This window comes from Gallus gallus, chromosome 1, assembly GCF_016699485.2.
Source record: "Gallus gallus isolate bGalGal1 chromosome 1, bGalGal1.mat.broiler.GRCg7b, whole genome shotgun sequence".
NCBI lineage: Eukaryota > Metazoa > Chordata > Aves > Galliformes > Phasianidae > Gallus > Gallus gallus.
Genome location: NC_052532.1, coordinates 182,768,379 through 182,790,531, shown reverse-complemented (window position 1 = coordinate 182,790,531; position 22,153 = coordinate 182,768,379). Strand labels below are relative to the sequence as shown.

The 22,153-nt window shown below is 48.0% G+C and overlaps 1 protein-coding gene and 1 long non-coding RNA gene across 4 annotated transcripts; one reads left to right on the top strand and one right to left on the bottom strand.

Annotated features, from left to right (window-relative positions):
* The first annotated feature begins 5,593 nt into the window (after positions 1-5,593).
* On the top strand, positions 5,594-9,820 carry LOC121107267. The gene is made up of 3 exons (XR_005841001.1): positions 5,594-7,047; positions 8,073-8,195; positions 9,683-9,820. It is a non-coding gene; the product is annotated as an uncharacterized LOC121107267 (long non-coding RNA).
* On the bottom strand, positions 9,378-14,442 carry LOC101751046 (serine/arginine repetitive matrix protein 2-like). Of its 3 annotated transcripts, none has more exons than XM_040650390.1 (8): positions 13,029-14,442; positions 12,624-12,715; positions 12,422-12,523; positions 12,050-12,174; positions 11,544-11,906; positions 11,201-11,314; positions 10,901-11,019; positions 9,378-10,735 (listed from the first exon to the last, which is right to left on the bottom strand). In XM_040650390.1, the coding sequence occupies exons 1-8, from the start codon at positions 13,069-13,071 to the stop codon at positions 9,804-9,806; spliced, it is 1,890 nt and encodes a 629-aa protein (XP_040506324.1). In that variant the 5' UTR covers positions 13,072-14,442; the 3' UTR covers positions 9,378-9,803. The 3 variants fall into 3 exon arrangements, with proteins under 3 accessions (XP_040506324.1, XP_040506322.1, XP_040506319.1); XM_040650388.1 differs by lacking the exon at positions 13,029-14,442 and having other exon boundaries at positions 11,544-11,650; positions 11,744-11,906; positions 12,624-13,019; XM_040650385.1 differs by lacking the exon at positions 13,029-14,442 and having other exon boundaries at positions 12,624-13,019.
* Between the last annotated feature and the right edge of the window lie 7,711 nt (positions 14,443-22,153).

Sequence of the window (22,153 nt, the reverse complement as noted above, 5' to 3'; positions counted from 1 at the left end):
TAAATAGCTTGTGGTGGGTGACAAAAGCTCATGATTTTATTTTTAATACGAAAAGAAGCATACTAACAAAGCCCTATTCATGCAGTACAGATGGGAATAGGAACGCAGTTGGACTAGATGATCTTGCAGGCCGTTTCTAACCTTGTGATTCTATGATTCTAAATCACAGGGGTAAAAATGTTCCAATTTATGATCAACAGCAAATACGTTTCTATTTTGTTCTGAACTTCCAGCAGGAAAAATGTCATGTTAAGAAAGTAAATCTCTTTTTATCATGTTGGGAAACACCTGTGTTTACATAATCTAGATCCAGTATGTCAGGATCTAATATCAGTTCTTGCATCCTGTCTGTGTTACTTGCTACAGCTCAAGATCTCTGGGCATAAAATATCAAGGTTTGCCTTTTGTTTTAATGTCCATTGGAAAAAAAAAAAAAGATCTAAATCATTCCCAACATTCTTTCCTTTATGCAAACAATTAACAAGTATTTCCATTCTAGCATCTATCTGTAGCATTGAGTTCTCCTAACCGATATACCTATCAAACAGATGGAAAGCAGGATCATGGCCCACAAGACAGCAATACCAATCTAAGATCAACGTCTCTTCTTCAAAATGGATGGTGTAAAACCATGATCTCACAAGGATAACAAATTTAAACAGCCAGGGAGATAAATCCTGGGGCTTGTTTGAATACAGTAGGCCTTCTTAGAGCTTACTATAATTCCCACTTCCCTCTGCTGAATGAATGGCTACAGACTCCGTCCCTCTTATGACTCTGAAAGCTCACACAGTGCACAACCTCCTGCACAGTTTCACATCATGTTCATGGAAAGACTTTTTTGGTTAAACCTATGTATATTGCCTAAAATCTGCAAGTAATCTGAATAAGGAACTTGGACTTAATCAAATCACGTCTCCTGCTCCTTAGGGCAAAATTACATCTGATGATCTAGCGGTAAAGGCATGATGTTGAGTCTGGGATGAATAAACTCCCGAGACACAGTCATTACCAGAAGTTTCTAATGAGATGGCAGATGAATCACGAAGGGCCATGGTCAAACAGTTTAAATTCCCCATGACTAATTTCCTAACTGTTTGGCTCTAGTTAGCTGCATGGTCATCACAAATATCCAGTAGATGATATTAAGACCAGAGATTGAAGAGAAATATAAGCTTTCTAAATCTCTCTGTTTGCATTTATTTGTTTGTTTGTTTGTTTTTGTGGCTCAGGTTCCCAACTTCTAAACTGTAAACAACATTTCCCTGTTTTACAGGTGAAAGAAAATATAATAAAAACTGTCAGGCATTCAAATGTTACCCCAGCAAGTACGGTTGTATAAGTACCTAGAAACCATGAATAGTATTCCCAATGTAAGTAAGTAACACTGACTTAGTGGTTTGATTCACTGCTTTGTTTCTTCACTTTAAAATCTCCCATTCCACCCCAAGAAAGAAACAAAAAAGCATCATTAAAAAAAATAATATTAGATATCAAGAGGTAATATGTTTGTTATTCTAACATCAGTCTTTTCCTATTTGAGACAGACTATTGACTATTGCCAACTTGTTGTATTTTGTGTATAGAGTACAGCCTCTGGCCTTATGTGTAACCACTCTTCTGGAAGGAAACGAAAGAAGGAGTGTTACTTGTATAAATCATAAAGTAATTCACTGCAGATCAGAATGGCTATTATTATGCAGAGTTAGAAATTCCCCATTTTACTGCGCATCATTCCTTATGAAATTACACTACTGCTACTTGCCAGGAAGTGAAAGCAAAGATTAATGCTCAAGAGTACTAACTCAGTGTATTCAGGAACTACTTGGAAAGAAATGGTGCCTCATTAAGGCACTGACCAAATTCACAACTGTAGTTTTTCATAATTAAGATGAAACTGGATAATGGTCAATCCAATATTGTTTACTAGTTAACTAAAATTTATAGAAGTGTGAGATAATCAGGGTTACTCAAGAGAAATCTTCAGAACAATATCATGAAAATTGCCTTGTAAAAGCAAAAAGCAGAAGTACCTGAGGAACAGCCACGATCAGGCCAAGAGCTTGTTCTTTCTTCAGTGACTACAGTGTCTCAGCTCATTGTATGGCTGCACTCATTCCTGGCACACACTTGAAAGCCATATGGCTGTCACAGTTTCACTGCAAGACTACTTAGAGTAATCACATTGCTCTCTTCTTCAAAAGAAATTCCCTTGCCACACCAGATTTTTATTGTGTTTTCTGCTGTGAGGCGGGAACCAGTATGAATAAATAAATGTGTCATAAAAATCATTGGGATTTTTATAACCATTTCTCCTACGCATTCTCATTTTACTTCATTTATGAGTTTCAGAGTATTATCCCACTCATATGCCTAGTCTGGTCTCCACTGCCTGATTTTCCATACTTCCAGACTGAGTGTGATCTTTTACATCTAGCTGTAGTGATCACCCACATCCCCAGGCGCATGGACAGGGTTCAACTGAAGAATGACAGCCATTATTAGTACATAACTTTCTTCTATGTATTCTTCAAAGACAACACAAATATATGGCCCTACAGGTTTAAAATTATAGTATCCATGCTTCAGTGAAGGGATTTAATCACAGCTAATTCAATTCAATGTCACTTTCAGGAAAAACATAAAAATGTTTCACTTTATAACAAAACAGAAATACACTCTATAAGTGCAACTCAAAGGAACAACTTGCACCAATATGTCAGATACTAAATTTAATCAAAAATTTCATCTAAAAAATCTTTAACTTGATTCTATAGTCTTGAGGCCTAAACTGAGACTTCAGCTTTGGCCATGGTAAGCATTTAGTTAGCGTATCCTGAGATGCTTCAGGCCAGGGTGTGCAAGGTGCAGGAGGCGCCAGTGAGGCCCTGGGTGGGCAGAAAGTACACCCATTCCTAGAGTTCAAAGAGGGAAAGCCCAGGTGTCCCCAGATTCCCGGTAGAGATGCACCCGATGCAAGGAATTTGTGTTTTCCCAGATACCTACCTCCATAGGTATCCAAAGGACCCCCAAAATCTGCCTCCCTGGCTTTGATTAATCTCTGATTTCACCCAGGTTTCCATTTCTTTTTAGGAGATGAGGCTATAATTGCAATACAGCAAAGAGTCAAGAGTTGACACATCATAAATAGACTCCCCATCCTTTTGGTTTTTTAGCTGCATTAAGAATGAAGAGAAAAGCTTAGCTCAACCAGAAAAATTAACAGTGAACAGGATAGCCTAAAATCTAAAACTATAAGCATTTTGTCACAAGACAAGAACAGAAAAATGTGATATTCATATATCTCTCCATGTAATTGTTTTATGTGTAAATGAAGGAATTGAATTTCCAATATGGTTGGCCACAGGCTTTGACTATGGCTGAATAACAGTTGCCACAGAAATTAAACTGAGGCAATGAGACAAAATTTCTACTCACAGTTATAGCAAAATAAATATGAGACAATGTTTTTGACAACTAGCTCTTTCTTGGTATGTATTTATCTGTCACTTCCCATGTACTTCATATCCACATCCAGTTTTCTTAGTGGTATAGAAAACAAGCCCTGAAGCTGCTACTTCTAAAAAATTGCCTCTTTCTGGGATGACTGTAATAAGCAAGTATTGCTTAGGAAAATAAATTGGTAGAATCCTCCCTCTACGAAATCACAGACTAATGAGAAAGATGCTAAAAGGTGTTAAGGTGTTAATTGAGAAATTAAAAATAGCTATTACTGGGGAAAGAAAAAAAAAACAATAGATAAAATTAGATAAAATCTAAATTGAATTTGTACTTTTGTTTCTCTGGACTTCATATTTTCAGTATCATTTTTAAATCCTATTATGATTAAGAATAGACTGCTTTTATCTCCTGAACGTACTCAATCTAGTCCAGCAGACAACCTGGAAACAGACATCTCTTGAGTTCTTAGAAACACATATAAAATTCTCCCAAACTTTCAGGCCATAGTTATCTTTCATTTGAATCCAAGGAGATTTGGGGTTGGGAATTGGGAAAAGTTTCTTCTCTGAAAGAGTGGTGAGGCAGTAGCACAGGCTGCACAGGCTGCACAGGGAGGTGATGGAGTCACTGTCCCTGGAGGTGTTCAAGAAAAGGGTTGATGTAGCACTGAGGGATATGATGAGTGAGCATGGTGTGGGGGGGTGATGGTTGGACATGATTGTCTTGAAGGTCTTTTCCAATCTTTAAGATCCTATGATTGCATTAAATAGCAGAATGAGAATATGGTACCAAACTTTATTCCTTTCAGTTGTTTTAGAGCTTACCTTCTCTTGGCTTTAAAGCTGGTCTGCCCTATGGAGGGGACCTTGATGGTCTGCAGGGGCTGAGTGCACCAACACCTACTCATTCAGCTTTCACACACATGTGGAAGTGGATCCAAACAGCAAAGAAAGCATTTCCATTTTCTTCAGTTGTGGAGAAGCTCAAGGAGAGGGATGAGGTCCTTAGGCAGCTAAGGGGGACGGATTCCTCATGCTGCCTTCCCACACCAGGCTGGAGAGGGCATGGGGAACTGCCCTGCTGGGAAGGGTCTGTGCCCTGCGAAAGAAGCTTCTTCCCACAGCCAGACCTGCCAGCACAGCACCCCAGCCCTACCCAGCCTGTAGGATATCAGAGCGACTGCTGGCTGTACACTGTGGCAAAAGCAGCAATTTGCACAGTAGGTCACACTTGAAAATCTTCTGAAAACTCCCGGAGTAAAAGGTGTTTTAGAATGATAAGCACTAATGACTCATTCCTTTTCATTAGAATGGAGGAGTTATTTCTGCGTCTGCCTTCTAATTATTAATTTAAAAGGACAGAAAGGAAGTGGGAACAAATTACTTAAACACATAAAAAGATATTAGCAAATGGACATAAAGCAAAACTGAAAAAAACCTGAACAGTTAAATAGCTGGATTCCTTCAAATGTTTCTTGTGAAAATAGAATGTGCCTTCTTTCTGAATGCAATTTTCTAATGAGAAAAAAAGTTATTAAAACTGTAATATCTCATATGTTTTGTATCAAAATAATCTTTTATATTACTTGGATCTTTTCAGCTTTGGCACTTGTGTTTGCTCAGTTCTGTTCTTATTTCTCTGCATTTTGGTGGACTGTTGGTCTGTGCAGCTGAATCACAGAGAAACAGAGAAAAGGAAGATTTGGAATATACTTGATCTTGCTATAATGCAGGACTTTATTGAATATTATGAGGCAAAATAAAATAGCTTTACACATTGAAATGAACCTGCTGTCATAGTCAGAAGGCATACAAAATGAACCTTTATTTTTGAAACACTTTCATGTCTGAGTTCTCGGTTTCATAACTCATATTGCTTAAGTGGAGAAGCTTCTATTTTATATGTGCTCACTGAAGAAAATTAATTGGTGTGACTGCCATTATTTACCTGCAGCTATGTACCACAGAGCAGCTGAGGCCACAGAAACCCAGTGCGTAAGAGAACTGTAGAATTATGGAATTGTTAAGTTTGGAAAATATCTCTAAGATCATCTGGTCCAACTGTTGACCTATCACCACCATGCCCACTAAGCCGTGCCCACTCAGTGCCACATCTCCACATTTCTTGAATGCCTCCAGGGACAATGACTCCTCCACCTCCTTGGGCAGCCCATTCCAGTCCCTCACCACTCTTTCAGAGAAGAAATTTGTCCTAATATCCTACCTGGAACTCCAGTGGTGCAACTTGAGGCCATTACCTCTCCTCCTATCGGTAGAAGAAGGGTCTGACACGCAGCCAAGCAAAAATGTAGTTATGCAAAACAGGCACTGAGCTACTGCCATGCTTATCTATGCTACCTTAGGGACTGGGAAGTGCTTACTTTGTCTACATTTAAATGCAACTGCTGAACATCTACAACACCTACAAAAGGGTATTACCCTCCACATACATTCCCATTACATAATATCCATCCAAAGGTCCACATAAGTGAGCCCCATATATGATGGAAGCCAACAGCAATACTCATGCAGCCCCATCAGCCTGTGGTACGGGCACTTCCTGATCCAGTGTCAGTGTCTGTCAATACAAGAGCCTTCACAGATTCCTCTTCTCTGAATGTCTCCAAGTCCTTTATGAATACATGCAAAATTTTACTGTCTTTTAGCAAACTCTAAAGCTCCACAATTAATTGTGTGCAGACATACTGCTTTCTGTTCATTTTGAACTTCCTGATTTTATTTACTAGGTCTTAATTTGGAAGATACATGACATCTGTTTCTGTTCACCCTTTCCATGTCACTAGCTCTGTATTATATTCCCTTCTCTGTAAGAGAGGCAATTTATTTGAGTCTTAATCTACTTATGCTCCTCCACATGGAAGCCATTCCCTACTTTGCCTCACTGTGCCTTTTTTCTCTGCATATTCTTTCTCTGTAGCTTGTATCATCCTCTGACTCCGCAGCGTCAAACCAGCTGAGTACCACATTTGAGCAGGATGCAAACTTAATCCTCTTAAGCTCATAGTGAGCATCTTTTGTACCATTTTATTCAGCTTATAGCTCATGGGCAAGTAAGGTTCAGGACTGTATGCAATAGTTTACCCTCTACCATAAGTGGTAGAAGGTAAGTCAGATGAATGCTGAGGCTATTAGACTGCTTGGCTTCTTGTTCTTCCAGGGGGTCTGTTGGGCTCTGAGAAAGTATGGGGTAACTTGTTTTTTATTATTATTATTGTTTTCTTATTTGTTTGTTTTTGCTTTGTTTTGTTTCCTTTTCTTTACCTCCTTCCCTGTTTTATCTGACATATTGTATACAGACAGCCATGAATTTCTTAAGGCTGGGTAAGTCACTATCCCTGGAGGTGTTCAAGAACTGTGGAGATGTGGTGCTGCGGGACGTGGTTAGTGGGCATGGTGGAGATGGGCTGATGGTTAAACTAGATGATCTCAGTGGTCTTTTCCAACCTTAATCATTCTACGATTCCATGCTTCCCAGCTGCTCCAGAACTGAAGTCCCATCACCCATCCAGAATCCCACAGTATCCTCAGTTGTCTCCGTGCCATGCTATGGACATACTCTATGAAGGTGACTTTGGTTACCACAAATTGGAAATGTTCAGTTTAACTGCACTTTTATCTTCTACTTTACTGTTCAGTGCTGTGTGTCTGCAGAGCATCAGACACAGAGAATTCAGTGTGGTCACTTGTAAGAGTGACTCATTGACATGAACCCCAGATAAAGCATCCCACTGCACCACAGGGAGCAAATACAAAGGCATACAATAATAAAAGGGAGAAGCATAAAACTGCAGTGTATGGGAGCTTTGAGGATCAGTGTGAGCTGTAGGGGTTTTCTAAGGGAAGCAGACAAGGGTGAGACAGAGCCGCACAGAGAGCCCAGTACGGGCTGAGCTTTCTGCCACGATCAGTGTCTGTGTACAAACAGCAATTTCTGTGCACTCTGGGCTGACGTAAGGGAGAACAACTATTGTAGAAGCTGGAGCACAATGTAGGCCAAACGCGAGGGGAAAATATATTTAAAAAAAATTAAAAATTGTATATTTATTAGAAAGCAGAACTAGGAAGGCTGGTAGGTACAACCCCTCCCCTGCGCCCCTAAGTCGCCGCCTTCGCAGAGAGATGCCGGCACGGCGTGGCGGGCGCTCGGGGGGGCGGACTGGCGCGGCGGCCGCGGCCCCTCCGCGGACCCGCGCCGCTGGGCCGCGCAGCGCCCGGTGCTTAGGCGCCCTCTGCCGGCCGGCCGGCGATGCGCTGTCTGTAGCCGGCCGGGTAGGTGCGGTTGCCCCTCCGGCCAGGGCACCGATCGCGCCCGAGTTGCCCTGGAGGCACAGGGCAGAAGGGAGATAAGGTTCTCGCCCCTGGCTGGGCAATCCCTTGGCTTTGGCTGAAAGCGAGTCTTGTCCCTTACACTCCCGAGATTTGATATCTAGAGGACTGTAAGCAGTTGGCAGTTGTCTGTAGTTGGCAGAAGGAAGCTATGTGCCTGGAAAAATTCTTAGGCTTTTGGATGTTTTTTGAAACACTGTTCCGCTGGTCTGAAAACTGAGCCTCATGATTGCTTCTGTTGCCTTGTGTTTGTGTATGTTACAGCCCTGTGTGGACGCCACCTGCCAAGGACGGTCTTTTGCAGAAATAAACAGCAAAAACATAGACTGTATGAGCCTGGGGAAAAGCCTACGTGGTGGAAAAAAAGGACATGAAAAATAAATGAAGGTGATATGGTTTTATAGTGATTTTAATACTTTCATTTTATGCATGTTGGATTCTTATTAATTCAGTTGCCTCTTTAGACACGGGACCGCTCCAGAACGGCCCGTAAACCATTAACACTTTTCTTTCTTCCCTCATACTCTGTCTTTTTCTCTTTATTCCCAAGCCTGTTGCCCCCAGCCACAAACGCAAATCTAGAGGGAACTCCGTGACTGAAGCAACTCTGACTCTGCTGAAACAATTCCAGTCAACTTTCATTGGTTTTGGTGATAGCAGAGCTGTAACGACAGCATTTGTGTGTGTATGCATCTAGCACATACTGCTAGGTTTGGAAGTAAAAAGAGGTGGGCGGTGGGCAGCTGGAATATTTCAGGTTCCTGTTGACGCTGCTGACATTAGATCTTGGCATCCGACATCAAGAGAGATTCCAGAGGACCTGTGGTTAAAGAGCAGCTGGTAGCAGAAGGTAGGGAGATACTGCAACGAAGCAAGTCAGTGCTGTTTCTCTGTGCTCTTGCATCAGAGGTGTCTGATGGCATGCCTTTTACCTCTTGATGCGTGCTCAGAGAAGTGCTGAGATACAGCTCAAGTGTGCTGTAGGTCAGCAGAGGACCCCTTGCAGTCACTGCAGTCATGCTGGGTGTGAGCACCATCCAAGAGCTGGGTGCGGAGGCAACCCAGGTGGCTCAGTATGAGCTAGGACAGGCTGGGTGTAGCGTAGCCATGGTTGTGCAAAATAAGCCTAATGTGGCAATCAAGCTTAATACATATGCCAGGAGCCAGCGTTAACCGTAAGCCTGTGGTTGGATCTTCACTGACCAGTCCTCCTGGAAGTGCTGTGCTTGTATAAAGATATCTGCCCTGCTCCTTATGCAGGGCATATACACTTCCTCCTTCTTCATCCTCAATGCTCTAACTAAGTGTACCCGGAGTATTCAGCTCCCGCTTTAGAGAGTAGACACAATGCAGCTTTTTTGGGTTAAATTGTTGGTTTTAATTTTGGTGGTGGTTTTGTGCTTTTGGTGGTGGTTTTGTGCTTTTGGTTGTCGCTGTTCCGCATCATGACATCATGTAAAGCAGTGGGAGTTAAAGAGCTAACGTGCTGGTTCTGCGGACTGCTTTTTGTGGGCATGTTGGTTCTCGGAGGGCAGGGGAGGAGCGGCATTCCCCACAGGAACTCTGGGCTCAGAGGAAGAAAGGTGCAGCTCCTGGCAGGACACCAGCCGCTCTCCCTCTCGCGGACTCTCGCTTTCACAGCGGAGAAGCACGTGGTTCCTCTGCAGTGCACAGAGTAAGGCCTCAGTTTTGGACATTCTCTCCCTCATTCTGTTTGCTGTGTGGGTCTCCATTCCAATTGTATTGTGTTGCATTGTATTATCCCACGAGTCCGTTGCCTCTTTAGTCACGGGGCTGCGCCGGACCGGCCCGTAATCCGTTAACACTTTTCTTTCTTCCCTCTGTCTCTCTGTATTTTTTGTCTTTTTTCCCAGGCCTGCTGCCCCCTGTCACGGACGCGGATCTAGAGAGAAGTCCGTGACAAGTCTATTGGGTTGGCTGCTGGGGACAGGAGCCGTCACGTGGCTGTGGTACATGGCTGCTCCTGCGGTGTCTTCAGGGCTGGTTCTGGGAGTGGCGTCGTGCCTGAGATGGCCGCCGCTGCCTGGGACTGCGGCTCTGGCTTCCTCCAGACTGTCTTGGGGAATTGGAAGCCCGACGATCCCGCGGGGAACGGCTTCGTTCCTGGTTCTGGGAATGCCTTCTGTGTTCAGGCAGCGCGGAATCCCTGGAGGACCTGGATGTCACCTGTCTGCCAGAGCTCTGGGAGCCGCTCTCAGCACTAAGCCTGCTGCCACGGCGTCCTCGGGGCTGGCTCGAGGAATTTGATGCCGGACCTTGGAGGGAGGATTGGCTCTGTCTCCGGCTTGTGCCTTGCTCTTTGTGGCATCTTATGCTTCCAGCCCCTGGGGAATTCCTGGATGCCCTCCGGCTGCCAGAGGTGTGCGTGCTGCTCTCAGCACCTGGGGCTGGAGTACGTCTGCCGCTGGCAGTAGCTGAGGCCGCAGTACGTCTGCCGCTCACAGTAGCTGAGGCTGCACTACGTCTGCTGCCAGGATTTCTTCTGAGCTGGCTCGGGGAATTGGAGGCACGATCCTTCAGCGGAGAGCGGCTTCTTGTCCGGCCTGTGCCCTGCTGCCCAGATTGCCTTCTGCGTTCAGCCACTGGGCAATTTCTGGAGGACCCCACTTCCCGCTTGCTGGTGGATCCGCGGGGGCTGCTCTCAGCACCTGGAGCTGGTGTAGGGCTGCTCCCTTGGTGTCCTTGGTGCTGCTTAGATGTATGTCCGCGGCTCTTGCTCTGTCCTGTCCTGGGCTGGCTGGACAGGCTGCTGCGCTTAGGCAGCTGAGAACCACAGGGTGACTCCGATGCTGCCTTGCTGGTGGAGTCGGATCTGTGGTTGCCAGGTTCTGGGGAGCTAGGAGATGGCCCCTCTGCCTCCTGGCTGGCAGTGCTGGGACCAGCAAGCTGCGGCTCGTCACTGGAGGCTGTAAGGAGAGGCAGGAAGGTCAGCCGGATGACCCGGCAGCCCCATGGTGGGCGAGGTTCCCATCCATCCAGGGGCAGAGGAACTCTGGCAAAGCCGCTCTGAGGACCCGCTGCCAGGCCTTGCCTGGCCCCAAGCCAGCAGTACACGGCTGTTTGCCTCTTACCTGTGCCCACGCCAGCACAGATGTCACACTCCCAGCTTGTTATGCTCTCGCTCAAGGAGGAGCAGTGCCGGTGGGTGCCTTGCACAGCACAAGAGGTGCAAACGAGCAGCTCCCAGGGCCTGGGGAAAAAAAAAAAAAAAAAGAAAGAAAAAAAAGAAAAAAAAAAAAAGAGGCTGAAGCTGTGAGGACAAACAGAGTCAAGCCAGGGAGTGCCGGGTAGTGCAGCACTTGAGCCCAGTCCTTGCTCCCCCAGCCTGTGGTGAGGCTGAGATCCCACGCGGGGCTGCTGAGGTAACTCACCCCTCTTCCTCTGCTTGCTCCCTGCCTTCTGTGTACAGGCACTCGCTGACATCACAGAGCCCGTGCATCTCGTACAGCTTTTCATAGGACTCCTTGTCCTCCCATGTTGGTCTTCTGCCAGAGAAGAGAGGGAAAGTGATGAGTCCTCAGTGCCCCAGGCGTAGGGCAGATCTAGGGCATCCCTGCTCTTCCGCCGCAAGCCCATCCCCAGCTTCTCCATGAAGCTGAGGCCAACGCTCCTGGGACAGCAAAGGGTCAGCTGGGCCTGCTGGGGGCAATCCCTGGGCAGGCACGGCACTTGCGCCTCAGTGTCTAGAGAGCTGGGCGGAAGGAAGGCACCAACCTGGCTGGGATTTGGATCCCGAGGATGTGCATTTGCGTCCGGAACTGCATCCTGTCTCTGCAGACGGGACATTGGAAGCGCAGAATGCCAGCGCTCATGGCCTGTCCCTGCGGCAGTAACACACAAGCAGCCAGAGTGTGAGCGGGGCCTGGTGCCGCTGAGCACCTGCGGTGACTGCAGAGCAAGGGGAGGGCTCCTACCTGGATGCAGCTCCGGTGGAACCAGGCCTGTATGCACACTGGGCACACCATGGTGTGGTAGGACTTTTTGTCCCCCACGGGCTCCAGGCAGATGATGCAGGCTGTGTCAGGCTCTGGATCTGCCTCCACTATCTGCTGAGGGCGGTGCTCACAGCAGAAGGACCTGGGGGAAGGTGGAAAGGATGGGTAAGCTGAGAAGTGCGGAGAGGTGGGCAGAGGAACACTAAGGACTTTGCTCCATGCTTTGGCTCTGGGAAGCAGCCCTGCACGTTCCTCCCTTGCTTGGCTGCTGCTGACAGCCCTTACCTGTGCCTCCCAAAGAAGTGCGTGACGCATTCGCCATCCGTGGCACAGGGCAGATGAAAGCTACGCTCACAGCCTGTCTCTGCGCAGCAGATGGAGGCCCCCTTCTCTCCACAAACGAAGCAGTGCTGGAAAGAGCACAGCAGCCCCCATTAGCACCAGGCTCGGGGCCTCTGAGCCCAACGCCGTGCCTCTAGGCAGGGCACAGAATGCAGGCACTGCTGGGTCATGCCCTGCAGAGCCGCCTGGCGGACAAGTTTAATCTGCTAGAGCAGAACTTTGTCCTGGTGCTAGGTGGACAGACTGCGATTGCTTCCCCAGGGTCCAGGCTTGGCTCGTGACGGCACAAACATCCCCATTCCTTCAGATCCTCACCTTCTGCTCTGCCTCCTCGATTGTGCATCTGATGGCATCAAGGGGGAACTTGAGAACTGCCCTCTGGAGGGCAGTGTGTTCATACAGGCCGTTGGCAAAAAACTGGAGAGGAGAAGAGAACAGAGCAGGATCTCATGAGCACAGGAAGGAAAAGAGGGAGCATCCGTGTCTGGAAGGCGGAAGGAGCTCTGAGGGAACTCACCAAGCAAAACTTGTGGACGCAAAGCCCGCTCTCGCTGAGGGTGGGCCCGCAGATGTCCGGGTGAACGTCTGCTCGGCGACACAGCATGCATACTGAAGAGGAGAGAGCCGATAGAAGCAGCAGTGAGTACCGAGTGTCCCCGAGGACTGTTGCCTGGGGCCTGCACTGTGCCTGCCATGCTGGATGAGGGGCAGGGCTGGAAGATGCGAGGGGGACAAGGGCCACGGTAGGCCCAACAGTCACGGCAGGCACGCGCAGGCCAAGCTGGCTGAGGAGCAGAGGGGCCATGCCCAGCAGTGTCTGGGGAGCCCCTGCCTGCCCCCGCCTCCCCTCTCAGACACAGGCAGACCCCGCAGTACCCCTCTGCCCGGCAGGGAGCTGCACGCAGGGATACTTTGCTCTCACCTTGCTCCTCCGAGTGGGAGGTCTTCTCCTTCCTTTTGGACATGGTACACGTCGACGCTGAGCGCTTGGAGTCCCTGCCCAGTCAGCGCTGGGCTTTCTCCTGCACGCTCTCCTCTGCCGACTCTGAGGGAGAAGCAGGACGAGAGTTGAGTTAGCAGCTCAGGCCCCCAGGGCGTGGGGACCCCTCCTCACTGAGCAGCCCCAGGCAGCCCCTGGCTCCCTGCCCTCTCTCCTCACCTCACCAGGTCGCACTGACCCACGGTCTGAGCTTGGCCTGGCCTAACCTGCTCCTGGCTGCTTATGTCACAATGGCCGCTTTGCGACACGCTCTGTGAGGTAGTCACTACCACACAGAGGGGTGAGGGCGTGGGCCCTCGGCACCCAAGCAAGATGGCGGCTGTTGCAGGCAGTGCAGTGAGGTGCCTGCTGCTGGCCATGGAGCGGGCAGGAAGGTTTGCCTCCTTCGACCTGCCGGCAACAATATTCTATTACTCTGTGATGTAACGATCTTAGAATTTCCTTGAATTGCTTTACATCGTCTGGTGCTATCATATTTTTTTTTTATTTTCTTTTTATTGATTTCTTACCGAGATAAAATTTTTTATTTCTATTTTTAGATCTTCGATATTTATGGAGCTATGCTATTTTTTCTATTTTATTCACATTGGACACTCTTTTCATCTCATTTTAAATTCAGTAATTCATAACAATCAAACACATTTTGTCTGCTAGTAAACAAATGAAAATAACAAACAGAAGGATACAGCATTGATACAGAGATGAGTGATAGGAAACTGACTGAAAGAGTTTGGCTGTGTAAGGTTTGACGGTGTATGTGGTTAGTTTCCTACCAAGCATTAATATTGCCACAAGAAAGGCATTATTATAAACTAAGAATATATTCATCGGATATACAGAGTGGCTCAGTTTTGAAGGTATGTCTGGAGATCACCTGCAGAGTGACCTTTCATTTTACTGCAACAGCTGTATCACTGTTTGGCACTGCTTCTGTATCTGCACAGTGGAGCAAGATAGCCAACAGTCTCTTAAATAAAAATACAGTTACTATAGTAATTCACTCTTTAATACATTTTTTTTTAAATAAACGGCGCATAATAAATAAACTCGATGGCATCGAGTGCACCCTCAGCAAATTTGTGGGTGACAGCAAGCTGAGCGGTGCAGTCGATACGTTGGAGGGAAGGGAAGCCATCCAGAGGGACCTGGACAGGCTGGAGAAGTGGGCCCGTGTGAATCTACTGAGGTTCAACAAGGACAAGTGCAGGGTGTTGCTCTTGGGCCAGGGTAATCCCAGGTGTTTATACGGACTGGGCAAAGAACCCCTTGAGAGCAGCCCTGTGGAGAAGGACTTGAGGGTCCTGGTAGCCGAGAAGCTGGACATGAGCCAGCAGTGTGCGCTTGCAGCCCGGAAGGCCAACTGTGTTCTGGGCTACATTAAGAAAGGGGTGGCCAGCAGGGAGAGGGAGGTGATTGTCCCCCTCTATTCAGCTCTTGTGAGGCCCCATCTGCAGTACTGCGTCCAGGCCTGGGGCCCCCAGTACAAGAAAGACGCAGAGCTCCTGGAACGGGTCCAGGGGAGGGCCACTAAGATGATGAGAGGGCTGGCGCACCTCTCCTGTGAGGAAAGGTTGAGGGAACTGGGCTGGTTTCTCTTGGAGAAGAGAAGGCTCCGGGCAGACCTCACTGTGGCCTTCCAGTACTTGAAGAGAGCCTATAAACAGGAAGTGCAACATCTGTTTACGAGGGTGGATAGTGACAGGACAAGGGAGAAAGGTTTTAAACTGGGACAGGGGAGGTTTGGGTTAGATATTAGGAGGAAGTTTTTCACCCAGAGGGTGGTGACGCACTGGAACAGGTTGCCCAAGGAGGTTGTGGATGCCCCATCCCTGGAGGCGTTCAAGGCCAGGCTGGATGTGGCTCTGGGCAGCCTGGTCCGGTGGTTGGTGACCCTGCCCATAGCAGGGGGGTTGAAACTCGATGATCACTGTGGTCCTTTTCAACCCAGGCCATTCTATGATTCGATGATTCAATGATTCTATGAAGTGTAAAGTGCAGCAAATGAAAAAAAAGACAGAAAAAAAAAAAAAAAAAAAAAAAAAACCCTGTGGAAATTAAGCAAAGATTAAGCAGTGACAAAGACTGTAGAGGAAATGGGCCTGGGGGCACTGATTGATGCTTGGCTGAACATGAGCCAGCAGTGTGCCCAGGTGTCCAAGAAGGCCAATGGCATCCTGGCTTGCAACTGAAACAGTGTTGCCAGAAGGAACAAGGAAGTAATTGTCCCCCTGTACTCAGCACTGGTGAGGCCGCACCTCGGGTGCTGTGTCCAGTTTTGGGCCCCTCGCTGTAAGAAAGACATCGAGGCCCTGGAGCGTGTCCAGAGAAGGGCAACAAAGCTGGTGAGGGGTCTGGAGCACAGGCCTTATGAGGAGCGGCTGAAGGAGCTGGGATTGTTCAATCTGGGGAAGAGGAGGCTCAGGGGAAACATCATTGCTCTCTATAACTACCTGAAGGGAGGTTGTAGTGAGCTGGGAGTCGGCCTCTTCTCTCGCTGTGACTAGTGATAGGACTAGAGGGAACGGCTTCAAGCTGCGCCAGGGAAAATTCAGGCTGGACGTTAGGAAATACTACTTCTCTGAAAGGGCTGCCCAGAGAGGTGGTGGAGTCACCGACACTGGAGGTGTTCAAAGAGCGTTTGGATGTTGTGTTGAGGGACATGGTTTAGCGAGAAGCATTGGTGATGGGCGAATGGTTGGTCTGGGTGATCCTGTGGGGCTTTTCCAACCTTAGCGATTCTATGATTCTGTGATTAGTCAAGTAGCTTCCTTCCCCTTCTTTTAAAACCGTAAGAATAACAAACCAAAGAGAAAACAAGTCAAAGAGACAGGTTCACAGAACCACAGAGTGACTGAAGTTAGAAGAGACAGCTAGAGGTCATCTAGTCCAACCCCCTGCTTAAGCAGGGCTAAAAGGTTGGTATTAAATTAATTTCGTGGAAGCAATGAAATATGTGGACCAAGGGAGGGCAGCTGATGTTGTCTACATAGGCTTGTGCAGGACCTCTGAAATGCTCCCACACCACATCATTAACTCTACATTGGAGGGCTATGGGTTTGAAGGCTGGACTGTTAGGTGGAGAAAGAATTGGTTGGATGGCTGTAGCCAGAGGGTGGCTGACAATGGCTCTATGTCCAGGTGGAGGCCAGGGATGAGTGGTGATCCCCCAGAGGTCTGCTGTGGGACCAGTGCTCTTCAACATCTTTGTCGACATAGACAGGGGACTGTGCGTACCTGTCACGGAGTTACCTAGATAGATCTGTGCCCGTGACAGGGGGCCGGTAGGCTTGTGGGCCCCCCCCTCCCCTTCACTTCCCGAGAAAAACGAAGCGGTGGCAACAATCTAAGAAGGAGAACTTATTTTACTAACTATGATGTTGAGATGCAAGATGACACGATACAATACAATCTAATTGGGAGTAAGTATAATAAACCAAATGGAATGAGGGAGAGAGAGCGAAAGAGCGATAGAGAGGGAGAGAGAGAGAGAGTGAGAGAGTTTCCGAAACCGAAAGCCTTACTTGATGAAGGCGCCCGGCTTGGAAAGCACACCCACTCCTCTCCCGGCAGCAAGCGAAAAGTGAAGAAGCACCGCGCGCAACCAGATGACGTATCTTCTGTGATGTGTCTTCCTTCTCTGACCGTGAGGTCCTCTGGGATACGTAGTTCTTCTCTTTTGTCCATGATGTTATGATGTGGAATACCAATAGCGAAGTTACAAAACCATGACATTCCACCCCTTATTCTACATCATTATATCATGCTTAATACATATACATAGAACTACTGACTGCACTCCCCCAACATCAAATTCCCTTGTGGTACACATTGAACGTCCCCATCTTTCTGCATCACCCACCAAGTGGAGCCAGGTCCCTGGGCAAAAACAGTTCCACGGAGAGGTCTGCCCTTTCCAGAGGCTGGAAGGACCCAAACTGCTTTTCCCAACATGCTCTTTACATGTACTACAGGGACCTTATCTCCCTCTACAGTATGTAGGGAGCTGGAATGGGTAGGACCATCACGATTGATAGATCCCCTGGTGTTGACCAACCAGGTGGCTTCTGCCAGATGCTTCTCCCAGTGCTTAAATGTTCCACCGCCCATTGCCTTCAGCATAGTTTTTAACAACCCATTGTATCGTTCAATCTTACCAGAAGCTGGTGCATGATAGGGAATATGATAAATCCATTCAATGCCATGTTCTTTGGCCCAAGTATTTATAAGAGAATTTTTAAAATGAGTCCCATTATCTGATTCAATTCTTTCTGGGGTGCCATGTCGCCACAGAACTTGTTTCTCCAGACCTAATATGGTATTTCTGGCGGTAGCATGGGGTACTGCATATGTTTCAAGCCACCCAGTGGTCGCTTCCACCATGGTGAGCACATAACGCTTACCATTGCAGGATCGTGGCAAGGTGATATAGTCAATCTGCCACGCCTCCCCATATTTATACTTTTGCCATCGCCCTTCCTCCCAGAGAGGTTTCATCCTCTTGGCTTGTTTGATTATGGCGCATGTTTCACAGTCATGAATAACTTGTGCAATAGCATCCATAGTTAAGTCCACCCCTCGGTCTCTAGCCCACTTATACGTTGCATCTCTCCCTTGATGGCCCGAGGTCTCATGGGCCCACCGAGCTAGAAATAATTCACCCTTGTTCTGCCAGTCCAAGTCTATTTGAGCCACCTCAATTTTGGCTGCCTGATCTACGTGATGGTTATTTTTCTGTTCTTCCGTAGCCCGACTCTTGGGCACATGAGCGTCTACGTGGCGCACCTTTACCACCATATTCTTTATTCGGGCAGCAATGTCTTTCCACAGTTCAGCAGACCAAATAGGTTTACCTCTCCGTTGCCAGTTATTTTGCTCCCACTGCTGTAACCACCCCCATAAGGCATTCGCCACCATCCATGAATCAGTATAAAGATAAAGCACTGGCCACCCCTCCCGTTCAGCGACATCTAAGGCTAGTTGGACAGCCTTGACCTCTGCAAACTGACTTGATTCTCCTTTTCCTTCAGTGGCCTCTGCAACTTGTCGCACGGGGCTCCACACAGCAGCTTTCCATCTGCGATACTTCCCAACAATACGACACGATCCATCTGTGAACAGGGCATATTTCTTTTCATTTCCTGGTAGTTCATTATATGGTGGGGCCTCTTTGGCACGTGATACCTCTTCTCCTGGTGATGTTTCAAACTTTTTACCTTCAGGCCAGTCCATGATCACCTCTAAGATTCCTGGACGACTGAAGTTCCCCATTCGAGCTCGTTGTGTAATCAGTGCAATCCACTTGCTCCAAGTGGCATCAGTAGCATGATGGGTGGAGGGAATCTTTCCTTTAAACATCCAGTTCAGCACTGGCAGTCGAGGTGCCAGGAGGAGCTGCGTCTCAGTACCGACTACTTCGGAAGCAGCCCTAACCCCCTCATACGCGGCTAAGATTTCCTTCTCAGTTGGGGTGTAGCACTCTTCAGACCCCCTGTATGCTCGACTCCAGAATCCCAGGGGTCGGCCTCGGGTCTCCCCTGAGGTTCTTTGCCACAAGCTCCAGGTGGGACCTTTCTCTCCAGCAGCAGTGTAGAGGATGTTCCTTACATCCTGTCCCGTCCGTACTGGCCCCAGAGCCACGGCACGGGCTATCTCATGTTTGATCTGCTCAAAAGCCTGCTGCTGTTCAGGACCCCATGTAAAATCATTCTTCTTCCGCGTCACTTGATACAGGGGGCTTACAATAAGGCTATAGTTTGGAACATGCATCCTCCAAAAGCCCACTACACCCAGAAAAGATTGCGTCTCTTTCTTATTAATGGGTGGAGACATGGCAGTGATTTTGTCAATCACATCTGCTGGGATGTGACGGCGCCCATCTTGCCACTTTATACCTAGGAACTGAATCTCCTGGGCAGGTCCTTTCACTTTGCTTCGCTTAATAGCAAAACCAGCTTGCAGAAGAATTTGGATTATTTGCTCTCCTTTCTTAAAAACATCTTGTGCTGTATCGCCCCACACAACAATATCATCAATGTATTGCAGATGCTCAGGAGCACTGCCCTGTTCCAATACAGTTTGGATTAATCCGTGGCAAATGGTTGGGCTGTGTTTCCACCCCTGGGGCAAACGGTTCCAAGTATACTGAATGCCCCTCCAGGTGAAGGCGAACTGTGGCCTGCACTCTCTGGCCAGAGGAATGGAAAAGAAGGCATTAGCGATGTCAATGGTGGCATACCACTTGGCTGCTTTTGACTCCAATTCATATTGGAGTTCTAGCATGTCCGGCACAGCAGCACTCAGCGGGGGTGTGACTTCATTCAGGCCACGGTAGTCTACCGTCAGCCTCCATTCTCCACTGGCTTTACGCACTGGCCATATGGGGCTGTTAAAAGGTGAATGGGTTCTGCTGATCACTCCTTGACTTTCTAGTTGACGAATCAACTTATGAATAGGGAGCAAGGAATCCCTGTTGGTTCGATACTGCCGTCTATGCACTGCTTTTGTGGCAATTGGTACCTGCTGCTCTTTTACTTGCAGCAACCCCACAGCAGACGGATCTTCTGACAGGCCAGGCAAAACAGATAGCTGCTTAATGTTGTCTGTATCTACAGCAGCTATTCCAAAGGCCCATCGATACCCCTTAGGATCCTTGAAATGCCCCCTTCTGAGGTAATCAATACCCAGTATGCATGGAGCCCCTGGGCCAGTCACAATAGGATGCTTTTGCCAGTCTGTCAGAAGATCCGTCTGCTGTGGGGTTGCTTAGCAAGTTTGCTGTAGGCAGCAAGCTGAGTGGCGCAGTTGACGCAATGGAAGGGAAGGACGCCACCTGGAGGGACCTGAACAGGCTCAAAAAATGGATACACAAGAAGCCTACGGGGTTTAACCAGGCCAAGTGCAAGGTGCTGCACTTGGGTCGAGGCAATCCGAGGTATGTGCACAGACTGAGAGAAGAAGCCATGGAGAGCAGCCTTGGTCATGAGCCAGCTGTGCACGCTTGCAGCCCGGAAGGTGAACGGTATGCTGGGCTGCATCAGAAGAGGAGTGGCCAGCAGAGAGAGGGAGGTGATTGTTCCTCTCTACTCTGTCCTCATGAGATCCTATCTGGAGTACTGTGTGCGGGCCTGGGGCCCACAGTACAGGAAGGCTGTGGAGCTGTTGGACTGGGTCCAGAGGAGGGCCACAGAAATGATCGAAGGACTGAAGCACCTCTCGTATGAGGAAAAGTTGAGGAAGTTGGGCATATTTAGGTTGGAGAAGAGAAGGCTCCACGGAGACCTCATTGTGGCCTTCCAGTACTTGAAGGGATCCTCAAGTAGGAGGGGTACCTTCCTTTTACACAGGTAGATAGTGATAGGACAAGGCTTTAAACTAAGAGAGGGGAGATTTAGAGTAGATGTTAGGAAGAATAGTATTACTCAGAGAGTGGTGAGGCACTGGCACAGGTTGCCCAGAGAGGCTGTGGAATGCCTCATCTCTGGAGACATTCAAGACCAGGTTGGATTGGATCCTGGGCAGCCTGATCTAGTGGGCAGCAACCTTGCCCACAGCAGGGGGATTGGAACTAGATGATCTTTAAGGTCCCTCCAACCGAAGTCATTCTTTGACTCTACGATGCCGTGGTCTTAGAATTTCCCTGAATTGCTTTCATTCTTCTGGAGCTATGCTATATTTTTTGTATTATTTTATTTATATTGGACTCTTCTTTATTCCCTTGCGCCACTTTAGTCACGGGGCCGGGCCGGACTGTCTGGCTGTAAGTGGTATTGTATGGGCAGTACTTTAGAATTACTGCCAGAAGTAGGTACGTTAGCAAGTTCATTGTATCTGCTTGGTGTTAGCTCCTTCAATTTTTCTCTGACAAAAAACTGAGCCCAGCCTCCGCTGAAGTAATTCAAGTCAACTTTCATTGGTTTTGGTGAGAGCAGAGCTGTAATGACAGCGTTTGTGTGTGTATGCATCTAGCACATGGTCAGCATGTGGTCAGCATAAGGGGTCAGCAGAGGACCCCTTGCAGTCACTGCAGTCATGCTGGGTGTGAACACCATCCAAGAGCTGGGTGCGGAGGCAACCCAGGTGGCTCAGTATGAGCTAGGACAGGCTGGGTGTAGCGTAGCCATGGTTGTGCAAAATAAGCCTAATGTGGCAATCAAGCTTAATACATATGCCAGGAGCCAGCGTTAACCGTAAGCCTGTGGTTGGATCTTCACTGACCAGTCCTCCTGGAAGTGCTGTGCTTGTATAAAGATATCTGCCCTGCTCCTTATGCAGGGCATATACACTTCCTCCTTCTTCATCCTCAATGCTCTAACTAAGTGTACCCGGAGTATTCAGCTCCCGCTTTAGAGAGTAGACACAATGCAGCTTTTTTGGGTTAAATTGTTGGTTTTAATTTTGGTGGTGGTTTTGTGCTTTTGGTGGTGGTTTTGTGCTTTTGGTTGTCGCTGTTCCGCATCATGACATCATGTAAAGCAGTGGGAGTTAAAGAGCTAACGTGCTGGTTCTGCGGACTGCTTTTTGTGGGCATGTTGGTTCTCGGAGGGCAGGGGAGGAGCGGCATTCCCCACAGGACTCTGGGCTCAGAGGAAGAAAGGTGCAGCTCCTGGCAGGACACCAGCCGCTCTCCCTCTCGCGGACTCTCGCTTTCACAGCGGAGAAGCACGTGGTTCCTCTGCAGTGCACAGAGTAAGGCCTCAGTTTTGGACATTCTCTCCCTCATTCTGTTTGCTGTGTGGGTCTCCATTCCAATTGTATTGTGTTGCATTGTATTATCCCACGAGTCCGTTGCCTCTTTAGTCACGGGGCTGCGCCGGACTGGCCCGTAATCCGTTAACACTTTTCTTTCTTCCCTCTGTCTCTCTGTATTTTTTGTCTTTTTTCCCAGGCCTGCTGCCCCCTGTCAAGGACGCGGATCTAGAGAGAAGTCCGTGACAAGTCTATTGGGTTGGCTGCTGGGGACAGGAGCCGTCACGTGGCTGTGGTACATGGCTGCTCCTGCGGTGTCTTCAGGGCTGGTTCTGGGAGTGGCGTCGTGCCTGAGATGGCCG

Bases quoted from the DNA above. Each gene is read 5' to 3' on its own strand.
- LOC101751046 (XM_040650385.1), bottom strand. From the start codon at position 12,911: ATGGCCCCTCTGCTCCTCAGCCAGCTTGGCCTGCGCGTGCCTGCCGTG. The intron at 12,524-12,623 runs GTGAGTTCCCTC...TCTCCTCTCCAG, and splicing joins GCGTCCACAAGTTTTGCTTG to TTTTTTGCCAACGGCCTGTA. The intron at 10,736-10,900 runs GTAAGAGGCAAA...CTCTCCTTACAG, and splicing joins CTGTGCTGGCGTGGGCACAG to CCTCCAGTGACGAGCCGCAG.